The 19,721-nt window shown below is 42.1% G+C and overlaps 1 protein-coding gene across 2 annotated transcripts in view; it reads right to left on the minus strand.

The window, feature by feature from the left end:
- The window catches only part of LOC126253435 (proton-coupled amino acid transporter-like protein pathetic), a 79,523-nt gene that overhangs the window by 30,405 nt on the left and 29,397 nt on the right, over window positions 1–19,721 (minus strand). The window contains exons 1-3 of one of the 2 annotated variants that reach the window (XM_049954776.1): window positions 16,143–16,246; window positions 2,242–2,306; window positions 1,994–2,083 (exon numbers count right to left, since the gene is read on the minus strand). In XM_049954776.1, the coding sequence (XP_049810733.1) occupies window positions 1,994–2,083; window positions 2,242–2,306; window positions 16,143–16,199 (212 nt within the window). In that variant the 5' untranslated portion in view covers window positions 16,200–16,246. Of the gene's footprint in view, window positions 1–1,993; window positions 2,084–2,241; window positions 2,307–16,142; window positions 16,247–19,721 lie in introns of those variants that run through there. The other variant, XM_049954777.1, reaches the window with a different exon arrangement.

Below are 19,721 nucleotides of genomic sequence, written 5' to 3' on the forward strand. Positions count from 1 at the left end.
CTTTGACCTTTCATTACTATTTGACGTCTGCATCGCACTTATTCCGTGCTGTAAGAGAAGCTTTTGCGGCAAACATTGCTGAGGTAGTTAATTATAATCGGAATGACCATTCAGACGTCTGGGGGAACAAAATAAAACCCTGCAAAAGAAGCCCTGGGAGTTTATTCACCAAGTCTCCATATATAACATCCTTTTGCGTCTACAGTACTATTTCAGCAATTTAGTTGGGAGGTATGTGATCAAGTACTTTAGGTGCACATTGAAAGGTTAGGGGATGATAAGTTTTCAGGAAAGCAAGGATGTCATCCGGTGGAGAAGAAATGCGATAGCGTAACATAAAAAAGGAGGAGAACGAGAGTTTAACGTCACGTCCACATAAAGGTCTTTATAGACGGAGCATAAACTCTAATTGTTTCAAGGATGGGGAAGGAAAATGACCATCCCAGCATTTTCTCGGAGAGATTTACGGTAATGGCAGAAACTCTAGATCAGGATGGTCGGACGCCGACCATCGTACACCAGAATCGAATCCCTTGTGCTAACCAGTGCTCCACCTTGCTAGGTATCAGCAACTACAAGTTTTGTTAGTATGTCTTCCCGGCGTGTACAGCTGACGAAAAGTTCTCGTGTCTCCTGCCGTGTGGCAGTGTTGGGAAGTAGCGACGACTCAGCAAGTGTCGTACTATCATCCTCTGGTGACTTCGGCATGATACGACGAGTATGGTTATCACTGAAACATCGCGACCGTTAAACACTTCCACTCGAATGGCGGCCCCAAGAGCTTTGAATCAATCTTAAAATTTGTTGAGGACATTAACGGGTATTTAAGGTCTATGTTTGGTCATTTTATGGTGACAGAAACCAGTCATTAATCGACTAGGAAGGGTGACCGCCTGCGAACATCGGCTGCCGTTTGGCTCAGGAGAACGCGAGTCGCCGGAGTCCAACGGAAAGATTAGCACCAGAATCTTGAGCAATACAAAATTATTATTAGCGATTTCATGTCGCCAAACCTTTCCAACCGATCTTCAGGCACTTACAAAGTTTTTCTTTCCCTTTTCTTCTTTTTTAGATTTGTGAAACTCTTAAACGTACAACAACGGTCTTAAATGTCTGCTATAAAGGGTGTCATCAAAATTTTACCGTTTGAAGGCCGTATAGTCCAGAATCGGTAGGTCAATCAGGCATAATCGCCGTAAGCATTGAGGCAATAATGCCACCGACGCACCAATACCCGTTTGGTAAAAATCCGTGTGCTGCTGCTTTGAGAGGTCTGTAACCGCCTGATGCACATCCACGTCCGACAGCCCTCCAAGGGACAGATGGCGTGATAGTCGCATGGGGAGAGTTCAGGACTATAGAATGCTTGCCAAGAATGTCTCCCAGTTGAGTTGGCGTAACTTCTGTATAACGACATTTGCGATACGGGAGCGTACTCCATCAAGAAGCAGCAGCACCCCTTGGCATACCATTCCGCAACGGCGGATTCTGACGGATTTGCTGCCCCACACGCGTTCTTCATTCTCCGATGGATGTCTACCACTGTCTATCTTTCGGGAGCCAAGAAAAGAATATCAGCTCGTTGGTAATAACTTCGCCATAGTTCACGTTCCCGCATTTATAACATGCACATCGGAAAGACACGAATGCCATATTAATCCGTTGCCTACACGTCGGTACTTGTATCCGAGCAGCGGAGTCACGCTGCGTTGCATGTACGCTGCAGAACCACCCTCAAACAGGAACTCTTTGATAGCCCCTTATAAAACTAACAGTGTAAGGGAGTGAACATGAGCAGCAAACCTGAAAGCGGTTTGGTGAAATGAGTTTTGTTTTCATAACTGGGTTTCCAGTTCCTGTTAAGTTTCTATCCATTTATCATAGGTAATATGTAGACTTGGCATTTCTTTTGTTCAAATAGTGAGTTTGTATTGTATATCCGCGAACGGCCTACATACAATCTTACAAACTGATGAAAAGATTGTCTACTTACGAGTAGGCATTGTCGAGATTTCTTTCGGCGAAAGGATCGTACTCGTCGCCGATGCTCTTTTCCTTCTTCTTGTCTTCTGCGAGTTTGGCTCTGAAAAATAGAAATGCTACTTAAGTAATTTGGTTCAGTGCGTGAAATCGCTAGTAACTACATTCAGTGAATACATATATTTCATTTCCTAGAATAGCTATGCTTAATTTCATTTAAATTATTACACTGCAGTGGAAATGAAAAGGATTGTAGCTTACGTAGAAGAAACGGTGCTGATTGTGATAATGGAATCACCCAGGGGTACTTTCCTTTCCACTGTCATCTGCAAAAATAAAACATAATTTGGTTAGTAGTTCTAAAGCATAACTGTGAAAGTAGAACAAATGTATCAGCCGAAAGGTTTATTTCACTAATCATTAAAATCTGAGCGTCGCGCAGTACTGCAGCACTCCAAGACAAAATTACATTAAATCGTACAAAATTCATAATGGAAGGTTACATATCATTCACACCATCTGTAACGCGGTCTTCTGGTCCAAGTACACCTGAAAATGCCAAAACGGTACCTGTTTAATCGCAATTTTTCCGAGATGTAGCACGACATTCCACATTGATAATCGTGTAGAGTGTGGGGTTTTTGGGTCACCATCTCTCAGCATCACCGAATTATCTCGATTTATTCGTACGTCATAATAATTAGATCGTTACCTTTTGGGTACAGCTTGACTATCTTTATTAGATAATGCAGCACAGCACATAGGCCGTTTGCTTCTGACGTATGGAACCAAATTAGGTACCACTCCAATCTGCGTGGTTCTCTGGCCAGACTAGCAATAATTGGATTCGTTCTGTGGTTTACCTTATTTCCCCAACATGGAAACGGAGATTAGACATTTAAGATATTTCCAATTAAGATCCTGAATCACAAAGTATATAAGCGCGCCATGTACATAAATGTCCAAATCGAGGATGACTGAATGTCCATCATGTACGAATCCTGCAACCCAAAGAACAAGTAAAAAAAAGTAAGGTCTTAAGTTTGGAGATATTTTTCTGGCTTACAGTAAACAGCATATTTCCCACCGTAGAAGGGCATACCAACGCCTTGCTACGTCTCAGAAAGGAGTTCACACCTTCCCACTAAGATAGGACAGCGTCATATCCGAGGACATATTTCTTTTGGACCGACTTATATGGGTGTTCTTAATATTTGACATTGTGAGGTGGGTATCCTTCTTCTCTCCTGAACAATAGTCTCTCTTGAGCAATAGCACAATGAGTGCCTGACCTGTGATGTGTTGTCGTACATTATTATTGACGAACTCCCGAACAAAAGCGTGGTAAGGAATAGCACCCTGTTCACACTGACAGTTTACTCCCCTATAATAGCGCCAAGACGCCATCCGAGCTTTACAATGTCATCAAGAGTAAGAATCATTATCAGCAATGTCATTGGCCTCATTCCATTTTATCCCTTGGTAAACACTAACAATGTAGTAATCTGGATTTGTATGTTAGTAGTATCTCTTACTGTCGGAGAACTTCTGATGATGGAAATTTCTTCATCTTTCTGGATCCATCCGACTAATGACTCTCAATTTGTCACTTCGTTAGTTACAAAAACTGCCAGGAAGCTTTACAAAAACTGTGTGTCGTTTCATTGCCAGATGAATGGGGAAGTGCCCTGTTATAGTAACAAGAATATGTTGGTTGAATATAGTGTAATTATTAATCCGAAATTTTCTTAGTGCTTGGAGTAACCGTAATTGTCTTAATCAATAAGTGGGACATTGAATGGAGATGATCCGCAGAATGACACAGTCTGTTCAACCTCCCTCGCTTTATATATTTCCTGGCTGGCAACGTGCAATAAAGAAGGGAGAAAGAAAGTAAACTGAAAAGGGAAGTTTAATTTACCTTGAAATAACAGAATACGTACCTACATCCATTTGTTAGAAATTCCTGTGATTTGAGACGAAAGCATTTAGTCTGAGCTTTCAGAACTGTAGAGAAACCAATATGTCCGTAATTTGCCTATGAATTGTTCCTATACATATCATATTGCTACCCCTTGTTCCTCTTCATTCAGTAAGATAAGGTAAGGGAGAGAATCTCGGAATCACTGATAGCCTGTCCAGAATACCAGAATGCGTCTGCTAATCTAGAGAAAGAATTAGATACCTATAGCTCATTTCCCGGTCCCGCAAGTTTTGGCTTTGACCATTTAGTTCTGCTTCTTATCTCGATTGTCTTGCGAAAGTGTAGTTCTGTCATAGGTGTAATGTGATCTGCAGAAATGAAATACAATTGCAAATTTTTGATTTGTTGCGTAACTACAACTGTGTCACAATCGGCTCAGTTTGTAGAAGTAGGATACTTACTTTGCTATCAGTTGAATGTGTATTACCTACAAATCTGGTGACAAACTCTGTACGTTACTCAGAAATCTTACTTTAATTGCATTATCAACGTCCCAATATTGTTCGTCTCCCTCCATTGCCCTCTCCATTTCACGCGGCGATCACAGCTGTGTGCACAATGGTGGAAGTGTACGTTATCTGCCTTGTTTGGTCGACACTCTGGACTTTATCGGCAGCTTGCTACGAGTTCTGTTGGGTTCTTTGACAGCATTCCTTTGAACACACAGGTAAATATAACCTTACAGAAATTCAGGGAACTATATAGCCAGCTTCTTAACTATTTCCGAATATTCTCGACGGAGACGACGTTTAAGAGTTACAGGAAGGAAATTCATGACAAAATTTTAACCAGACCACACACGCGATGAGTTATTTTTCGGAGACTTAGCTCCCTTGTTTTAATGCAATCACAAGAAACCTTTTTTAGTAACAAGAATATGTTAGTTGAATATAGTTTCGTTCCACTAAATCATGAACATTTTGTGACAATACGTTTGCAACCTCGCTTCGTACCCCTTTCTGGTCTTTCTGTTTCACTTTCTGCTGATCACTCCCAGAAATTCACTTTCTTCTGGCTGAAGATGCAAGAATGAGTTCTCTATCATACACGTTGTTATTTAGCGTGACTAGGTATACATTGTTTAACAGTCTCGTGGTTCATATCGAATCAAGAAATGAAAATTACATGCAGCTTACATAGACAAATCAAACCATTTGTATCTTCTGACACGTTTAACGTGATACGACATTAGTGCTTCCAGCCTATAATACCATTGTGTACCGACGTTTATAAGACCAAAGGTACACACTTCTTGATTAGGATGAAGGAAGCTATCTCCTGTGAGAACTTTGTACACGAATATCATGATAATTACCTGGGGGTGGTCTTGTGAAAACCAGAAAAACAGATCACCGCGTGCGACCGCGGTTTGAAATCTAGGTCACGTGTGTTTGCTGCCTATCTATGAACGATGTCTTTTGGAAAACATATAAGGCACTGGCTTTCAATGAGGTGGCGAGGAAAATAAATAACGAAATCAGACAGTGGTCGCATACGCAAGTGACATCACCTCATTTGGTTTGTGTAGAGCTTCTGAGGAAATGACTGCTAATTATGAAATTCGCGCAGTGGAGGCAACATTCTCTAATATTGTGGAATGCATAAAAAATTATCTACTGACAGTGTTGATTTAATTATCAGATAGATGTATCATGATTTTGCTGATACAATGAGGGTATTATCGCATCGTACACCACCTTAGTTTGGTATGACTGTTCGTATCTTCCATCATAACAGACAGCTTCTTAGGAACATGAGGAAATTATTGGCGCTGATGACCTCGATGTTGAGCGCCCATAAACCCCAACACACACACACAGGAAATTATTTTTTCTCTGTGTTTTTTTTCTTATCATTTGTAGGTTCTCTCTCCTGTTCATGATTGTCAAGTTTCGTTAGCATTATCAACTTCCCCATCTGTACACGTTTGCGTCGTCTTCCGGCGTATTTACTTCTGCACAACAAGTGTTTAAGGTAACAGCTTATGACGCATTCTGTTGTGTTGTTTCTTCAAACAACTTCAAATATTGGTACGCCAGCAACCCCACAACCGTTCCCATTCCACATCTCTACGTTCCTCATCTCACGCTCCGTCTGTAATAACCTCGGTATTGACGGAACATTGACGTCCAATTTTTCCGTACTGGAATTTCCAACATCGCGCTTCTATGGGTTCAGGACTATTAGATCTAGCCCAAACTGTCGCAATGGCGGGCACGTCGATGTCATAAATAAATAGCTATATAGTTATGACGTATTTACTCTGTCGCCAGCGATTAAGCAGCTGGTAGTAGGTCACCTACAATTGAGGGAAAGCAATGACGGAAAGGCCTATCCTAGTATTAACAGAACAAATTAACGTTTTCCATTTTCGTCGAAAACATTTTGTGTATTTCCACTCAAAGGTTCAATTGTCTATTTATTTGCTTCGCGAAGAGACGTAACTGTCACACCAGCTTAAGACTTTGTTGTCCACACTGCCTAAATGCACATCAAGACGCTGTGCTGAAAAGAGATCAGTGTGCAGCCACAATTGTAGAGGAATCTCATCAGAACACTTGCAACCGTGAACAGCTACAAGAAGTCATCAGCTCTTCCGCGTTGCGTCACTGCGAAAACCTGTTCCAACAGCCGGATGCCACTGAACTTGTCCGACGCTTAATGCTGTGCTCGCTTCATAACAGCCGACACGTGATCGACATACGGTACATGTCGGCACCAGTTTCTTGTTGTTAACGAACTCAGCGCTCAGTTGTAATACTGAAGACAAAACACTATTGCCAGTGCACGAAGAAAGACGACATTTGTCTGAATGCAGGACTAATTTATTTTTGAGTTATATTTTTGATTTATAAGAGCTGCACTTAGTCTTCTTTTTTTCGAGAGCTGTAAGGATCAGTAGTAGAACAGGAGCAGATAAAATTATAGACACAAGAAATGAAGCGGGATGCTAATAACTGGGTAAGAGCAGCGATCCTTTCAGGTGACTGGTGAATCTTGCAAAGCGGGAACGTGTTGTCTACGTGTACACTGTGAATGTTCGGTTACTCGGGACAACATATGACAAATTATATGGATGTAAGCGTAGGCTTCCGCGGCCGTTGTCTTCTTCAATAAAATTCTTCAGGGTATCAGACCGCATCGTCATAATTTAAAATGCGCCAACGTTTCGGCCAGCGTTGCAGCTAGCCTTCATCAGGGCCTTACGTTAACTGCTAAATGAGCACACTTGGTTCCTTAAATAGCTGCACGAGAAAACCGTGTCGTTACTTGATTGGCTGTAAAAGGAGGAGGAGGGGTGAAAGGTATGCTTTATTGGTGTTTCCTTTATTATCTGTCATTGGCTGAAATAGCTGTTTTCTATTGGTCTTTATATTAATCCACCCCATTGGAGGAGACGGACGAATAGCGAACAGGTGATGGCTGTGACGTCACACTGTTCCCATGCTGTCCAGAAGCCGGCTGCGGCGTGCCATTGCTTTGTGTGCCCGCGACCACTACTGCGGCTCTCCGCGTGTCTGCATGGGCCGCCATGGCTCTGCCGCCGCTCCGTAGCCCTGCTATTGCAGGCAGCCAAGACCTCGGAAGCTTGTACCCGTCCTCTCTATTCATGTTGGCGGGTCTTTTGGCTATTTCTATCGCCTCTCTAATCTTACTTTTGAAAGTGAGAGGCTGTTTCGCCAGGACGCGGGCTTCTTGAAAAAATATTGGTTTCCCGCACTCGTCTCGGTGTTCCGCCACTGCTGACTTAGTGTGTTGTTTCAGGCGGATATATCTTTCATGTTCCGAGAGCCTTGTGCTAATCGGACGTCCCGTCTCACCTATGTAGACTAATCCACACGCACAACCAATTTCATACACGCCAGCTGTGTGTAGTTTGTCAACTGCATCCTTGGTAGAACCGAGCATGTCTGATATTTTGTTTCTGCTTCGGAAAATTGGTTTGATGTCGGCTTTTCGTAGAATTTTGCCAATACGTTCGGTGACCCCTTGTACATATGGTAACACAGCAATGCTCTGTGCCTCCTTCTCCTCTTCCCTATTAGTCTTCTCCCTTGTCGCCATGGTGCTGTCTATCATCTGCTTCCCATAGCCATTAGTTCCGAAGATGGACCTGAGGCGTTCAAGTTCTGTCTTCAGATGTTCTTCGTCGCTTATCCTGTACGCTCTCTTCGTTAGCGTGTGCAGGGCGGACTTCTTCTGCGTGGGGTGATGGTGGGAGGAGGCGTGAAGGTACCTGTCCGTATTGGTTGGTTTCCTGTACACTTTGTGGCCAAGTTTACCATCAGGTTTTCGATAAACTTCCACGTCGAGAAAAGGCAGCACCCCATTCTTCTCTGTTTCCATTGTAAACTGAATTTTCCTATGCTGTTGGTTAAGGTGCTTGTGGAAGTTCTGTAACTCCTCTTCTCCGTGGGGCCAGATGACGAAAGTATCATCTACATAGCGAAGCCAACAATTGGAACCAAGTGTGCTCATTTAGCAGTTAACGTAAGGCCCTGATGAAGGCTAGCTGCAACGCTGGCCGAAACGTTGGCGCATTTTAAATTATGACGATGCGGTCTGATACCCTGAAGAATTTTATTGAAGAAATTATATGGAGACAATATCACAACGTACCTACAGTGTGGAGGCAGTAGCGGTTGTTAGAATGGTAAGAGGAAAGTTTGTGGTACTATCAAAATATTACAACTCTCTCTCTTTCTCTCTGTCTCTCTCTTTCGTGCATTTCAGTGGTAGTGTAACTTTGCATTGTTTACCCCACTGGCTATGTGCTGTATCAAGTAGTAGTTACTACAATCCGAAAGAGAGGTAGGCAAAATATGCCACTTCAACAGTCCTTCCTTTTAACCGGAAAACATACTACTCGCTAAAAGTACGAGACGTATGAACCGAATGATCATTCTATGAAACAGAACCTGGACGCATCCCCAGACTCCATAAATTTATGTAGGAAGGCGATTGTATCCTTTTTTCATCAATGCTGGCTTTCTCTATGCGGAGGGTAGGAAGATTATGTATTAAAAGGGAGAAGGCGCTCAGAGTAGGGGAGGAAATCGACCGCGTCGCTTTCAGAGGAATCTCTACATTTGCCTCGAGTGATTCAGAGAAACGAGGAGAAAGCTACATCTGAATCGCTGGACGGGGATTTGAACTGGCCTTTTCCCGAATGCGAGTCCAGCTTCTTACAAACCGCCTCCTGTCGCTCCGTCACTTAGTTAAGGACGTAGTTACGACTCAACTGAACGAGAAAGGGACAAAAAAGTGAACGTGACATTTTTAAGAAACCATCCAGCCATTCGGTTCACGTGATGTAGGGAACCCACAGAAAACTAGAATTGTAGTTTCTAGATGGACATTTCTGGTTAGAGCCTGTTCTGTAGGCAACTATTCGGATTAGTACAGATATCTGGTAAGTTGGCCTGTAAGCATTTAATGACAGTGCATATTAGATTTCAGTGAAACAAAGTTGAGAGCTGTTTCACCCTTTGTAATGTTTCGTTGGCGGTTTCATTCAGACAGCACAACGTTTTCTAGTTGTTAATAGAGTACTTCTTTAACGACAGCCTATTCGACTATGACCAACATTCCAGATACGTATTTTTGAGGGGTGAGCTTCATATTTTGTTTCGTTTAGCTTCATTACCTCAGGTTCTCTGTATGCAATCGGGGTGGGCCTCCAGCGAGATCATCTCATCATCTCTGAGACGTGATGGTAATCTGTTCATTATAGCCGGAGATTAAACACCAATAAATAATACTGCAGTACCAAACACTGTCTCTCTTATCATTAATTGAGTCATCCGTCTTCTGACTGGTTCCATACGCCCGCCATGAATTCGTCTCCTGTGCCAACTTTTTCATCTCAGAGTAGCAATTACAACTGACGTCCTCAATTATTCGCTGGATGTAACCCAATAACTGTCTTCCTCTACAGTTTATACCCTCTACAGCTCCCTCTAGTACCTCGGAAGTTATTCCCTGATGTATTAACAAAGTAACATAATCCCGTCCCTTCTTCTTGTCAGTTTTGTTTTCCATAATTTCCTTTCCTCGCCGATTCTGCGCAGAACCTCCTCATTCCTTACTTCATAAGTCCACCTAATTTTGAACATTCATCCGTAGCATCACATCTGAATTGCTTCGATCCTCTTCTGTTCCAGTTTTCCCACAGTCCGTGTTTCACTACCGTATAGTTCTGTGCTCCAAACTTACATTCTCAGAAATTTCTTTCCCTAATTAAGACAAATATCTGATAACAGTAGACATCTCTTGGCCAGGAATGCCATTTTGCCCGTGATAGTTTGCTTTTGAAGTTCTCTTTACTCCACCAGTCATTGGTTATTTTGCGGCCTAAGTAGCAGAGTTCCTGAACTTCATCTACTTCGTGACCATCAATCTTGATGTCAAATTTCTCACAGTTTTCATTTCTTCTGCTTCTCATTAGTTGCGTCTTCTTCTGTTTAATCTCAAGCCATATTCTATACTCATTAGACTGTTCACTCCATTCAGCAGATTTTGTAATTCTTCTTCACTTTCTCTGAGAATAGCAATATCATCAGCTAATCTTATCACTAATATCATTTCACCTTGAATCTTAATTCCACACTTTAACCTTGCTTTTATTTTCGTAATTACTTCTTCGCTGTGTAAATTGAACAATAGGGCCTTACACCCTTTTTAATCCGAGCACTTCGGTCTTTGTCTTCCAATCTTACTATTTCTTCCTGTTTCTCGTACAAGTTATATATCACCGAGTGAACAATGAAGCAGTGCTATCTAAAACTAACTGCAACAGTATTTCAGCTATCTTGAAGCAGAGACGACTCCGCTGGCTGGGACACGTCCACCGGATGGATCCTGACAGATTACCACGTGAGGGGTTGCTTGGAGAGATCTCTATAGCCAAACGACATGTAGTACGTCCTGTATTGAGCTTCAAGGACTCCTGTAAACGAGATATGGAGAGCTTTGGAATCGACACAAACAGATGGGAGGCACGGGCTAGCATGAGACCAGAGTGGCGTGATGATATATCATCTGGAATGTCGAAGCATGATGAAGGCTTGATAGACATATTAAGGCAGAAAAAGCTTCGCAATGCTACCACTGCTCCTGCCTCAGCAGTCAGATACACTTGTGACAATTGCGGCAAGAGATGCCGTGCTGCCATTGGCTTGACAAGTCATATGAAAAAATGCAACCCATAAACACACAGACACTGCAACAATCATCTACCAAGATGTCGTGGCCAATATATATATTTTCCTCAGAATTTCGAACAACTTGCCCCATTTGACATTGTCGAATGCTTTTTGCAGGTCGACAAATCCTATCAAGGTGTTCTGATTTTTCTTTAGCGGTAAAATTTGTAAATTTGTCGTACGTTCCTAGGGGACCAAACTGCTGAAATCATTGGACCCTAGGCTTACACACTACTTAATCTAACTTAAACTAATTTAGGTTAAGGACAACACACACCCCACGCCCACCTCCGACTGGGGCAACCGCGCGAACGGTGGCAAGGCGCCCTACACCACGCGGCTACCCTTCGTGGCGATTTTTCTTTAGTCCTGCCTCCATTATCGGTGTCAGAACTGCTTCTCTGTTGCCTTTACCTATCCTGAAGCCAAACTGATCGCATCTAACACATCTTCAATTTTCTTTCCAATTCTTCTGTACATTATTCTTGTCAGCAACTTGGGTGCATAAGCTGTTAAGCTGATTGTACGATAATTATCGCACTTACCAGCTCTTGCAGTCTTCGAAATTGTGATGATATTGTTTCGAAAGTCAGATGGTATATCGCCATACTCATACATTCTACATACCATCGCGAACAGTCGTCATGTATCCACTTCCCCTAATGATTTTAGAAATTCTGATGGAATGTTATCTGTCCCTTCTGCCTTTAGTCCTCCAAAGCTCTCTTAAATTCTGATTCTAATACTGGATCCTCTATCTCTTCTGTATCGACTCCTGTTTCTTCTTCTATCACACGAGACAGACAAATCTTCCCACTCATACAGACCTTCAGTGTACTCTTTCCACCTATCCGCTCTCTCCTCTGCATTTAACAGCAGAATTCCGGTTGCACTCTTAATGTTACCACCCTTGCTTTTAATTTCAGCGAAGGTTGTTTTGACTTTTCTATATGCTGAGTCAGACCTGCAGACAGTAATTTCTTTTTCGATTTCTTCACATTTTCGTTGCAGCCATTTCTCGTTACCTTCTCCGCACTTCCTATTTACTTCGTTCCTAAGCGACTTCTATTTGTGAATTCCGGAATTTCTATGAAAATTTTTGTACTTCTTTCTTTCATCGATCAGCTGAACTATTTCTTCTGTTACCCATGATTTGTTTGCAGGTTCCTTCTTTGTATTTATTTAATTCTTTTCAAGCTTCGTGAATTCTCTTTTTAGGGATGTCCATTCCTCTTCAACTGAACTTCCTAGTGAGCAATTCACTATCGCAGACTCCACAGTTTTAGAGAAATTCAAGCATATTTCTTCATTCCGTAGTACTTCCGCATTCCACTTTTTGCTTATTCATTCTTCCTGACTAGTCTCTTAAACTTCAACCCACTCTTTGTCACTTCCACATTGTGATCTGAGTCTATATCTGCTCCTGGGTACGACTTACAATCAAACATCTGATTTTGGTATCTCTGCCTACGGTGTAATCTAACTGAAATCTTGTCGTATCTCCCGGCCTACTCCAAGTTTAGCCCCTCCTTTTATGATTCATGGTCCCGGCAGAGGTTCGAGTCCTCCCTTGGGGATGGGTGTGTGTGTTTGTCCTTAGGATAATTTAGGTTAAGTAGTGTGTAAGCTTAGGGACTGATGACCTTAGCAGTTAAGTCCCATAAGATTTCACACACATTTGAACATTTTTTTTATGATTCATGAAGGGAGTATTGTCTGCTACTAGCTGAAGTTTATTACAGAACTCATTCCTACTACTAAGTCCATAGTCTCCTGTGATCGTTTCTTCTGCTCCTTGCCCTACAACCACATCGCAGTCCCCCATGACTTAGATTTTCATCTTCCTTTACGTATTGAATTAACCTTTCAATATCCACACACACTTTCTCTTTCTTTTCATGTTCTTCTTGCGACGTCGGCATGTATAACTGAACTATCGTCGTCGGTGTTGGTTTGCTGTCGATTCTGATAAGAACAGCCCTGTTACTCAACTGTGCACAGTAACACACTCTCTGCCCTACCTTCTTATTCATGACGAATCCTACTGCCATTATACCATTTTCTGCTGCTGTTGATATTACCCTATGCTCATCTAACTATAAATCCTGCTTCATACTGCGTTATTCAACAAATCACTTGATTGTCAGAGGAGCACCGTGGCTGTCTGTGGTCACGCTGGAAGGCTCATTGTCGTTTGACAATGTAACACATGTATTACGTCATGCTTTAAAATGTGCATTTATGCAAAACAACTGACATACATACCGGGTGATCAAAAAGTCAGTATAAATTTGAAAACTTAATAAACCACCGAATAATGTAGATGGAGAGATAAAAATTGACACACATGCTTGGAATGACATGGGGTTTTATTAGAACAAAAAAAAGAATTGATAGACGCGTGAAAGATCTCTTGCGCGCGTCGTTTGGCGATGATCGTGTGTTCAGCCGCCACTTTCGTCATGCTTGGCCTCCCAGGTCGCCAGACGTCAGTCCGTGCGATTATTGGCTTTGGGGTTACCTGAAGTCGCAAGAGTGTCGTGATCGACCGACATCTCTAGGGATGCTGAAAGACAACATCCGACGCCAGTGACTCACCATAACTCCGGACATGCTTTACAGTGCTGTTCACAACATTATTCCTCGACTACAGCTATTGTTGAGGAATGATGGTAGACATATTGAGCATTTCCTGTAAAGAACATCATCTTTGCTTTGTCTTACTTTGTTATGCTATTTATTGCTATTCTGATCCGATGTAGCGCCATCTGTCGGACATTTTTTGAACGTTTGTATTTTTTTTGGTTCTAATAAAACCCCATGTCATTCAAAGCATGTGTGTCAATTTGTACCTCTCTATCTACATTATTCCATGATTTATTCAGTTTTCAAATTTATACTGACTATTTGATCACCTGGTATTACAATTTCATCAGTGACTCTGTGCTGGATTAATTCATTTCGCTCTAGTGATCTTGTCGTCGATGGGTTGTTAAATAATTAATTTCCTTATTTTCGATCACTGCAACAAAAACCGTGCAGTAACACTATTGACACATAGCCATTTATGTGGATAAGCTATTTTGCCCTAAAAAGCATAATATCTTCATTTAAAGTAAACACTTGAGTATTAAGTGTATGCTGTCTAGTAATATATCACAAATGAAGAGGTACTTACAGGTTTCCTTATTGTTAAATGATTACAGTTATACAACAATGGTAGAAGTACACAGTGTTTCAAAAGAAGGTGCGTATTGTAAAGTATTATGTTGCCAAGCTACCGATCGCTGCGCCATGGCTCGATTATATTAAAGGAATGGATACATATTGTAGTCTATACTCATTACCGCTGGATGGTGGTTACCTTCTGTTTTCTTGGTTAGCATCACATATCGCAAAGTGGCTACTCCACAGCCAAAATCATTTTGTGTTCTCGAGTTTGTGAACTGTTATTTCCTGATCACAGTGCAAAGACGTTTCAGACTGAGGTCGAAGCTGATTCTCCGAATGGTTGGAACATTCGCAGATGGTATCGACAGCTTGTAAACACACGATGTGTATGTGAAATAAGGAGTCCTGACCGCACTCATGTTTCCGACGAAAATGTCGCACGAATTCTAACCACTTTCAGGGTAGTCCCACAAAATCAACTCGTCGTGCCAATCTGGAGTTACAACTGCCTACAACAACGGTTTGGCGTGTTTTGACTGTTACAGACTCTACGCCATGACGACAAACGCATACGTGTGGCATTTTTTGACGTGCTTCAGAAAATTATTGACAGCACTTTCGCACAACACATCGTGTTCAGTGATGAAGCGACCTTCAACATGAGTGGATAAGTACACAAACCCAAAGTTCGAATTTGGGGCGTAGGGAACCCACATGCACACACTGAAGATGCACGAGATAAACCCAAAGGTCAATTTTTTTTGGTAATATCCCACTCATTTATTTACGGCCCATTCTTCTTTGATGGAAACACGGTTAACCGTCAGTAGTATTTTGCTGTGTTAGAATACTGGTTGTTCCCGAGGCTGAACGGGGACGACTTTATTTTTCAACAATATGGGACACTCCCTCGCCAGAGTCGCCCAGTGCTTGAATATCTGATTGAAAATCTACCCAACCGTTGGACTGGTCGTCAAACAGCCAGTGATTTGGCACTTCTCACAAGGGAACCTCCCCATCGCAGCCCCCTCAGATTTAGTTATAAGTTGGGGCAGTTGATAGGCCTTGAAAAACTGAACACAGATCAATCGAGAAAACACGGGACCACGGCACTCCTGAGCTCACATTATCTTTGATGTTGCTATCTTGCGCATGAACTACTCAGTTTGTATATTTTGCTTATTTTTTTCATAGTTCCTCACAACTTCTTCCTGTTATCTCGATTGATCTGTGTTCAGTTTTTCAAGGCCTATCCAGTGTGCCAACTTATAACTAATTCTGAGGGGGGTGCGATGGGGAGGTTCGCTTGTCAGTTGGTTTTCACGGTCAATGGATTTGACGTCTGTGATCTCTTCTTGTGGAGTTGTATTAAGGATTTATGCACCAACACTACCGTAGAAACTACAAGATATGAAATACCGGATCTACTGCCATAACGTCAGTAACGGTGGACATGCGTACCCGTGTATGGCAGGAATTCAATTATCGATTTCATATGACTCGTGTCGCTTGTGTAGGATATATTGAATATCTGTAATCTAAACTTGATATATTCCTAAATATGTGCCCCAAGTTACATAATTTTATGTCCTAGAGTTTATTAAATGTATGTGTTCGAAGTACTTTTTATGAAACACCACTGTACTTCAACACAAATTTCTATTGCAGTGCTGAGTATAGGTACTGCAAGAGTTCTACGATTCTTAAATCCACTTCGGCTGTGTATTAAAAATATATGAGAGAGAGAGTGGCTGTAAATTCTCTTTCGACAGTGACGTTTAGCTCTGCTGAGCGGTTCCTACCTCCAGAGGTAAGGGACTATCGGCGTGCCGGGACGACGAGCCAGCGGAGGGCGACATGTTGTCTCCTGCAGGCGCCAGCAGGTGTGCGGAAGAACCGTCGCTCGCGATGCCTGGGGACTGACTGCCGAGCGGTGAAAGTCACTGGCGGGTTATTACCGGAGGACGACCAGTCCAACAGCCGGTTCTGCGCGCATCCTCCTCCCTCTCCCCACCACGTCATCGGTGACGCACTCCGTCCCTCATTATGAATTCTACGGAATTCACTGGATTGCTTAGCGAAGAATGTTAAGTGGTATCTGTTCTCGGATGGAAAAACCCCAAAGTGGACGCATTTCCGACCTGCAAGGTGCCTCTAAGAGATTCTATGAATGGTTCGATCGTAAATCACAACAAATGGTAGAGATACTTCAAACACATAGCACTGAACCACATTTGGTACGTACTAGGTGTGAAGGGTTCTATCGTACTGTTATCGGTGACTGAGACGTACGGCTATTAAGTGTAAGCGTATGGAACTCAGCACATGAGTGGAAAAATATGTTTATGATGAGTCCAAGAGGTTTCCTCAAGGAAATGATTTATAAAGATCGGCGATATCGAGATAACTGCAACAGACATTGATTTAAAATCGGAGTATGTCCCTGTTGTTGATATAGAAGGGATTGGTGATTATGAAGAATATCTCTGACGCTATCATTTAAACGTAGGCCTAATTTGGTATAATGTAGTTCTGTTCTCGATTTGCATCACACACGATAGATAGAAGATGACAATTAATGACGTTGGAAATAGTTTAATTGATATATGTCACCGAAATCCAACTTTCCTGCAAGCCGTCACGTAAGGGAATGATGCCTAGTGCTTCCATGTCGATCCCCAGTAGGACAAAGAAACCAAAATAAAGCAGAAGTGAAAATATGTATCAAATGTGTGGTCATGGACGTGTGGCATCAGTGTCTCGATGGATAGTAAAATAAGTCACTGCCGACAGTTTACAGCGAGTTTATAGGTTACCCAAAAGTATACAGTCAGAAACGTAGAGTACTTTGGGGTTGAATAAAGGCATTTTGTTTGTATCTTGTTTCCTTTGTCTTTTCATTCCATTTACTACACTAGTAAAAACATAGCAAGCAGTACAAAATTGTTAAGGCTTTCGTGGCCACTTGTTGACAAACTGCCTATTGGCTTCTGTCTCGGATTCTTTGGGCGACGTTCATCTGATGATTTTAATGACGTTTCGCCAGCGCGAGTGGCTGGCATTGTCAAAGCTTCACCCTCCATTGCCGGTGGTGAACTGGAGCCGAGCTCGCGGCCGCAGACTATATGTACCTGGCGCGCCAACGTCCGAAGGCTTCTCCGCGGTCATTTACGGTGCGGTTCTCCTCTTGCTAGCTGCGAGGGTCGTTCGCTGCAGTACAGGAAGCCAGGATCCGTTTACCTTAACGCTTTCCTCTTTCTTGTTGAAGCTGTTCGCGTGTTTTTGTATTTCTACAGCTTCTCTGAACAAGCTGGTGTGATAGTGCCAAGTGTGAAGCGTCTCAGCGACCGCCGACGCGTGGCCGCGGGCGCGGACCGCGGAGAGAACGCCTCCCAGGAGGGAGGGGATTTAAGACGGCAGCCCGCCCTCAGGAGCGCGGTTCGTCAGCGCATCTGACGATGGCGACATGCCTGATCGCCGGAATATTGTGCCCGTTGGACACTATGGACTGTTCGAACAAGAAATACGCTAGGAGAAACTGAAGAATCACATGCCTGGGATAGATTGAAAAGGGCTGTTTATGGACAACGTGACCCACCAACGACTCTGAGGGATCTACGCTGAATCGCCGTTGAGGAGTGAGGCAATCTGGATCAACAGTGCCTTGATGAACTTGTGGGTAATATGCATGCAAGAGGACGTGATACTGCGTTTTAGAGGTACCAGTGTCTACAGCAGTTGCACCACCACCTCTCAAGGTCTCGCTGTATGGTGGTACAACATGCAATGTGTGGTTTTCAAGAGCAATAAAAATGGCGGAAATGATGTTTATGTTGATCCCTATTCCAATTTTCTGTACAAGTTCCGGAACCGAGGTGATCGAAAACTTCTTTTGATGTGTGTATAAAAACAGCCATGTCTCCCTGATTCAGTGACATAAGCTACAACTTATTCTTTAGGATATACTTCCGAATAAGTGTATAACTGCAGATTATTTCGCTGAAGAGAAGAGCATGTAAACACATATTTCATGCAAGAGAATCATTTAGTTCCGTTGTTGTCTGTTCTTATTGTGATGTGCAGTTCACTTGACATGTAACGAATTGTATGGAGTCTAATGGTTCCTTCATTCTTACGCTTCATTCGACTTCCCAATACATGACTATTTTTATAAATGTAATTACTTTTGCTTCAAAAGCGAATGTGTTAAGGAGTCTTGCCGTTTCCGGCTCCAATGTAGGGAAAATTGTGTAACTGATTTCTTCTGTGTTGGGAAATAGTTTTGCTGACTTCGATGTATTACATCACATCTGCGTGGTTTTCCCTTCAGCTGCAGTTATAGTATCTTGATTGGTACTTTAAAAATGTAGGTGTTGCGTCCCACACAAGTTTCTTAAGAACCACATTCACTTCACATCGTTGAGCAGATATACGATGTCTTCCTGCAACAGGTCAGGCTTCTGCTGTTTACTAGCTTTTTTTGTTCTTAAAAGGAAACGACATTCTTCAGCAAGTATCTGTAGGTTACAAGAGAATCGTTAATAAACTATACTGTAATGTACGGTTTCATAGCTATCAGGATTCTTAGGAAACTAAAGAGAGAGAAATGTGGTGTCATTATTTTGGCCAGTGTGTTACAAATCAACATAGACGATACTACTGGCGCTCATCCGATATCGTATTCAGGAAAGTAGCTTTATATCCACTTGGAGCGCTGTTATCGCAGTATATAACAAAAAAACACCAGGAGTCTCGTGACTGTACGTATTATATTATACAAATAGTTTTGAGTGGTAATACTATTTTCAAGTGCACTCAGTCAGTGCAGTCTATATTGTTTTACAGAACGCACTTTATAAAAAATCCTCGAGAAGATTTTGGTTGTATTTACACCGATAGTATCAGTTTTACGTTACCTACTGCTTTTGAAGTACCCAGTAGTTGTCATCGTAATAATTTCAAGAGGATTAATATTCTTTGATATGAATATATGATTACAGTAATTTTACAAAAGATATTCATAGACGACAGGCAGTGGTGAGAATGAATTTCATCTTAAGACTTTTTACTGTGTTATTAATGTACTTAGAAAACGGAGAATATTTGAGTTGTTAGTGTCAATTAGCACCACAATAAAAACATTATACATCTCATTCGTCCAAAGCCACATGCTTCAGTGTTGCTAGTCTGTTAGGCATAGAACTACATAAAAAATGTAATTGTTGTGACACAGCAATGCTTTTGTCTTCTGGTTAGAAACAATGGAGACGTATAAGGGTTGTAAAATTAACTGCAGTGGTTTGATAACTCTAAATATGGTTTTCTCGTTATAGCAAAGGTACAAATAAATGAGGTAGAAACGAGCGGCAATAACAATAAGC

Source organism: Schistocerca nitens, chromosome 4 (genome assembly GCF_023898315.1).
Source record: "Schistocerca nitens isolate TAMUIC-IGC-003100 chromosome 4, iqSchNite1.1, whole genome shotgun sequence".
NCBI lineage: Eukaryota > Metazoa > Arthropoda > Insecta > Orthoptera > Acrididae > Schistocerca > Schistocerca nitens.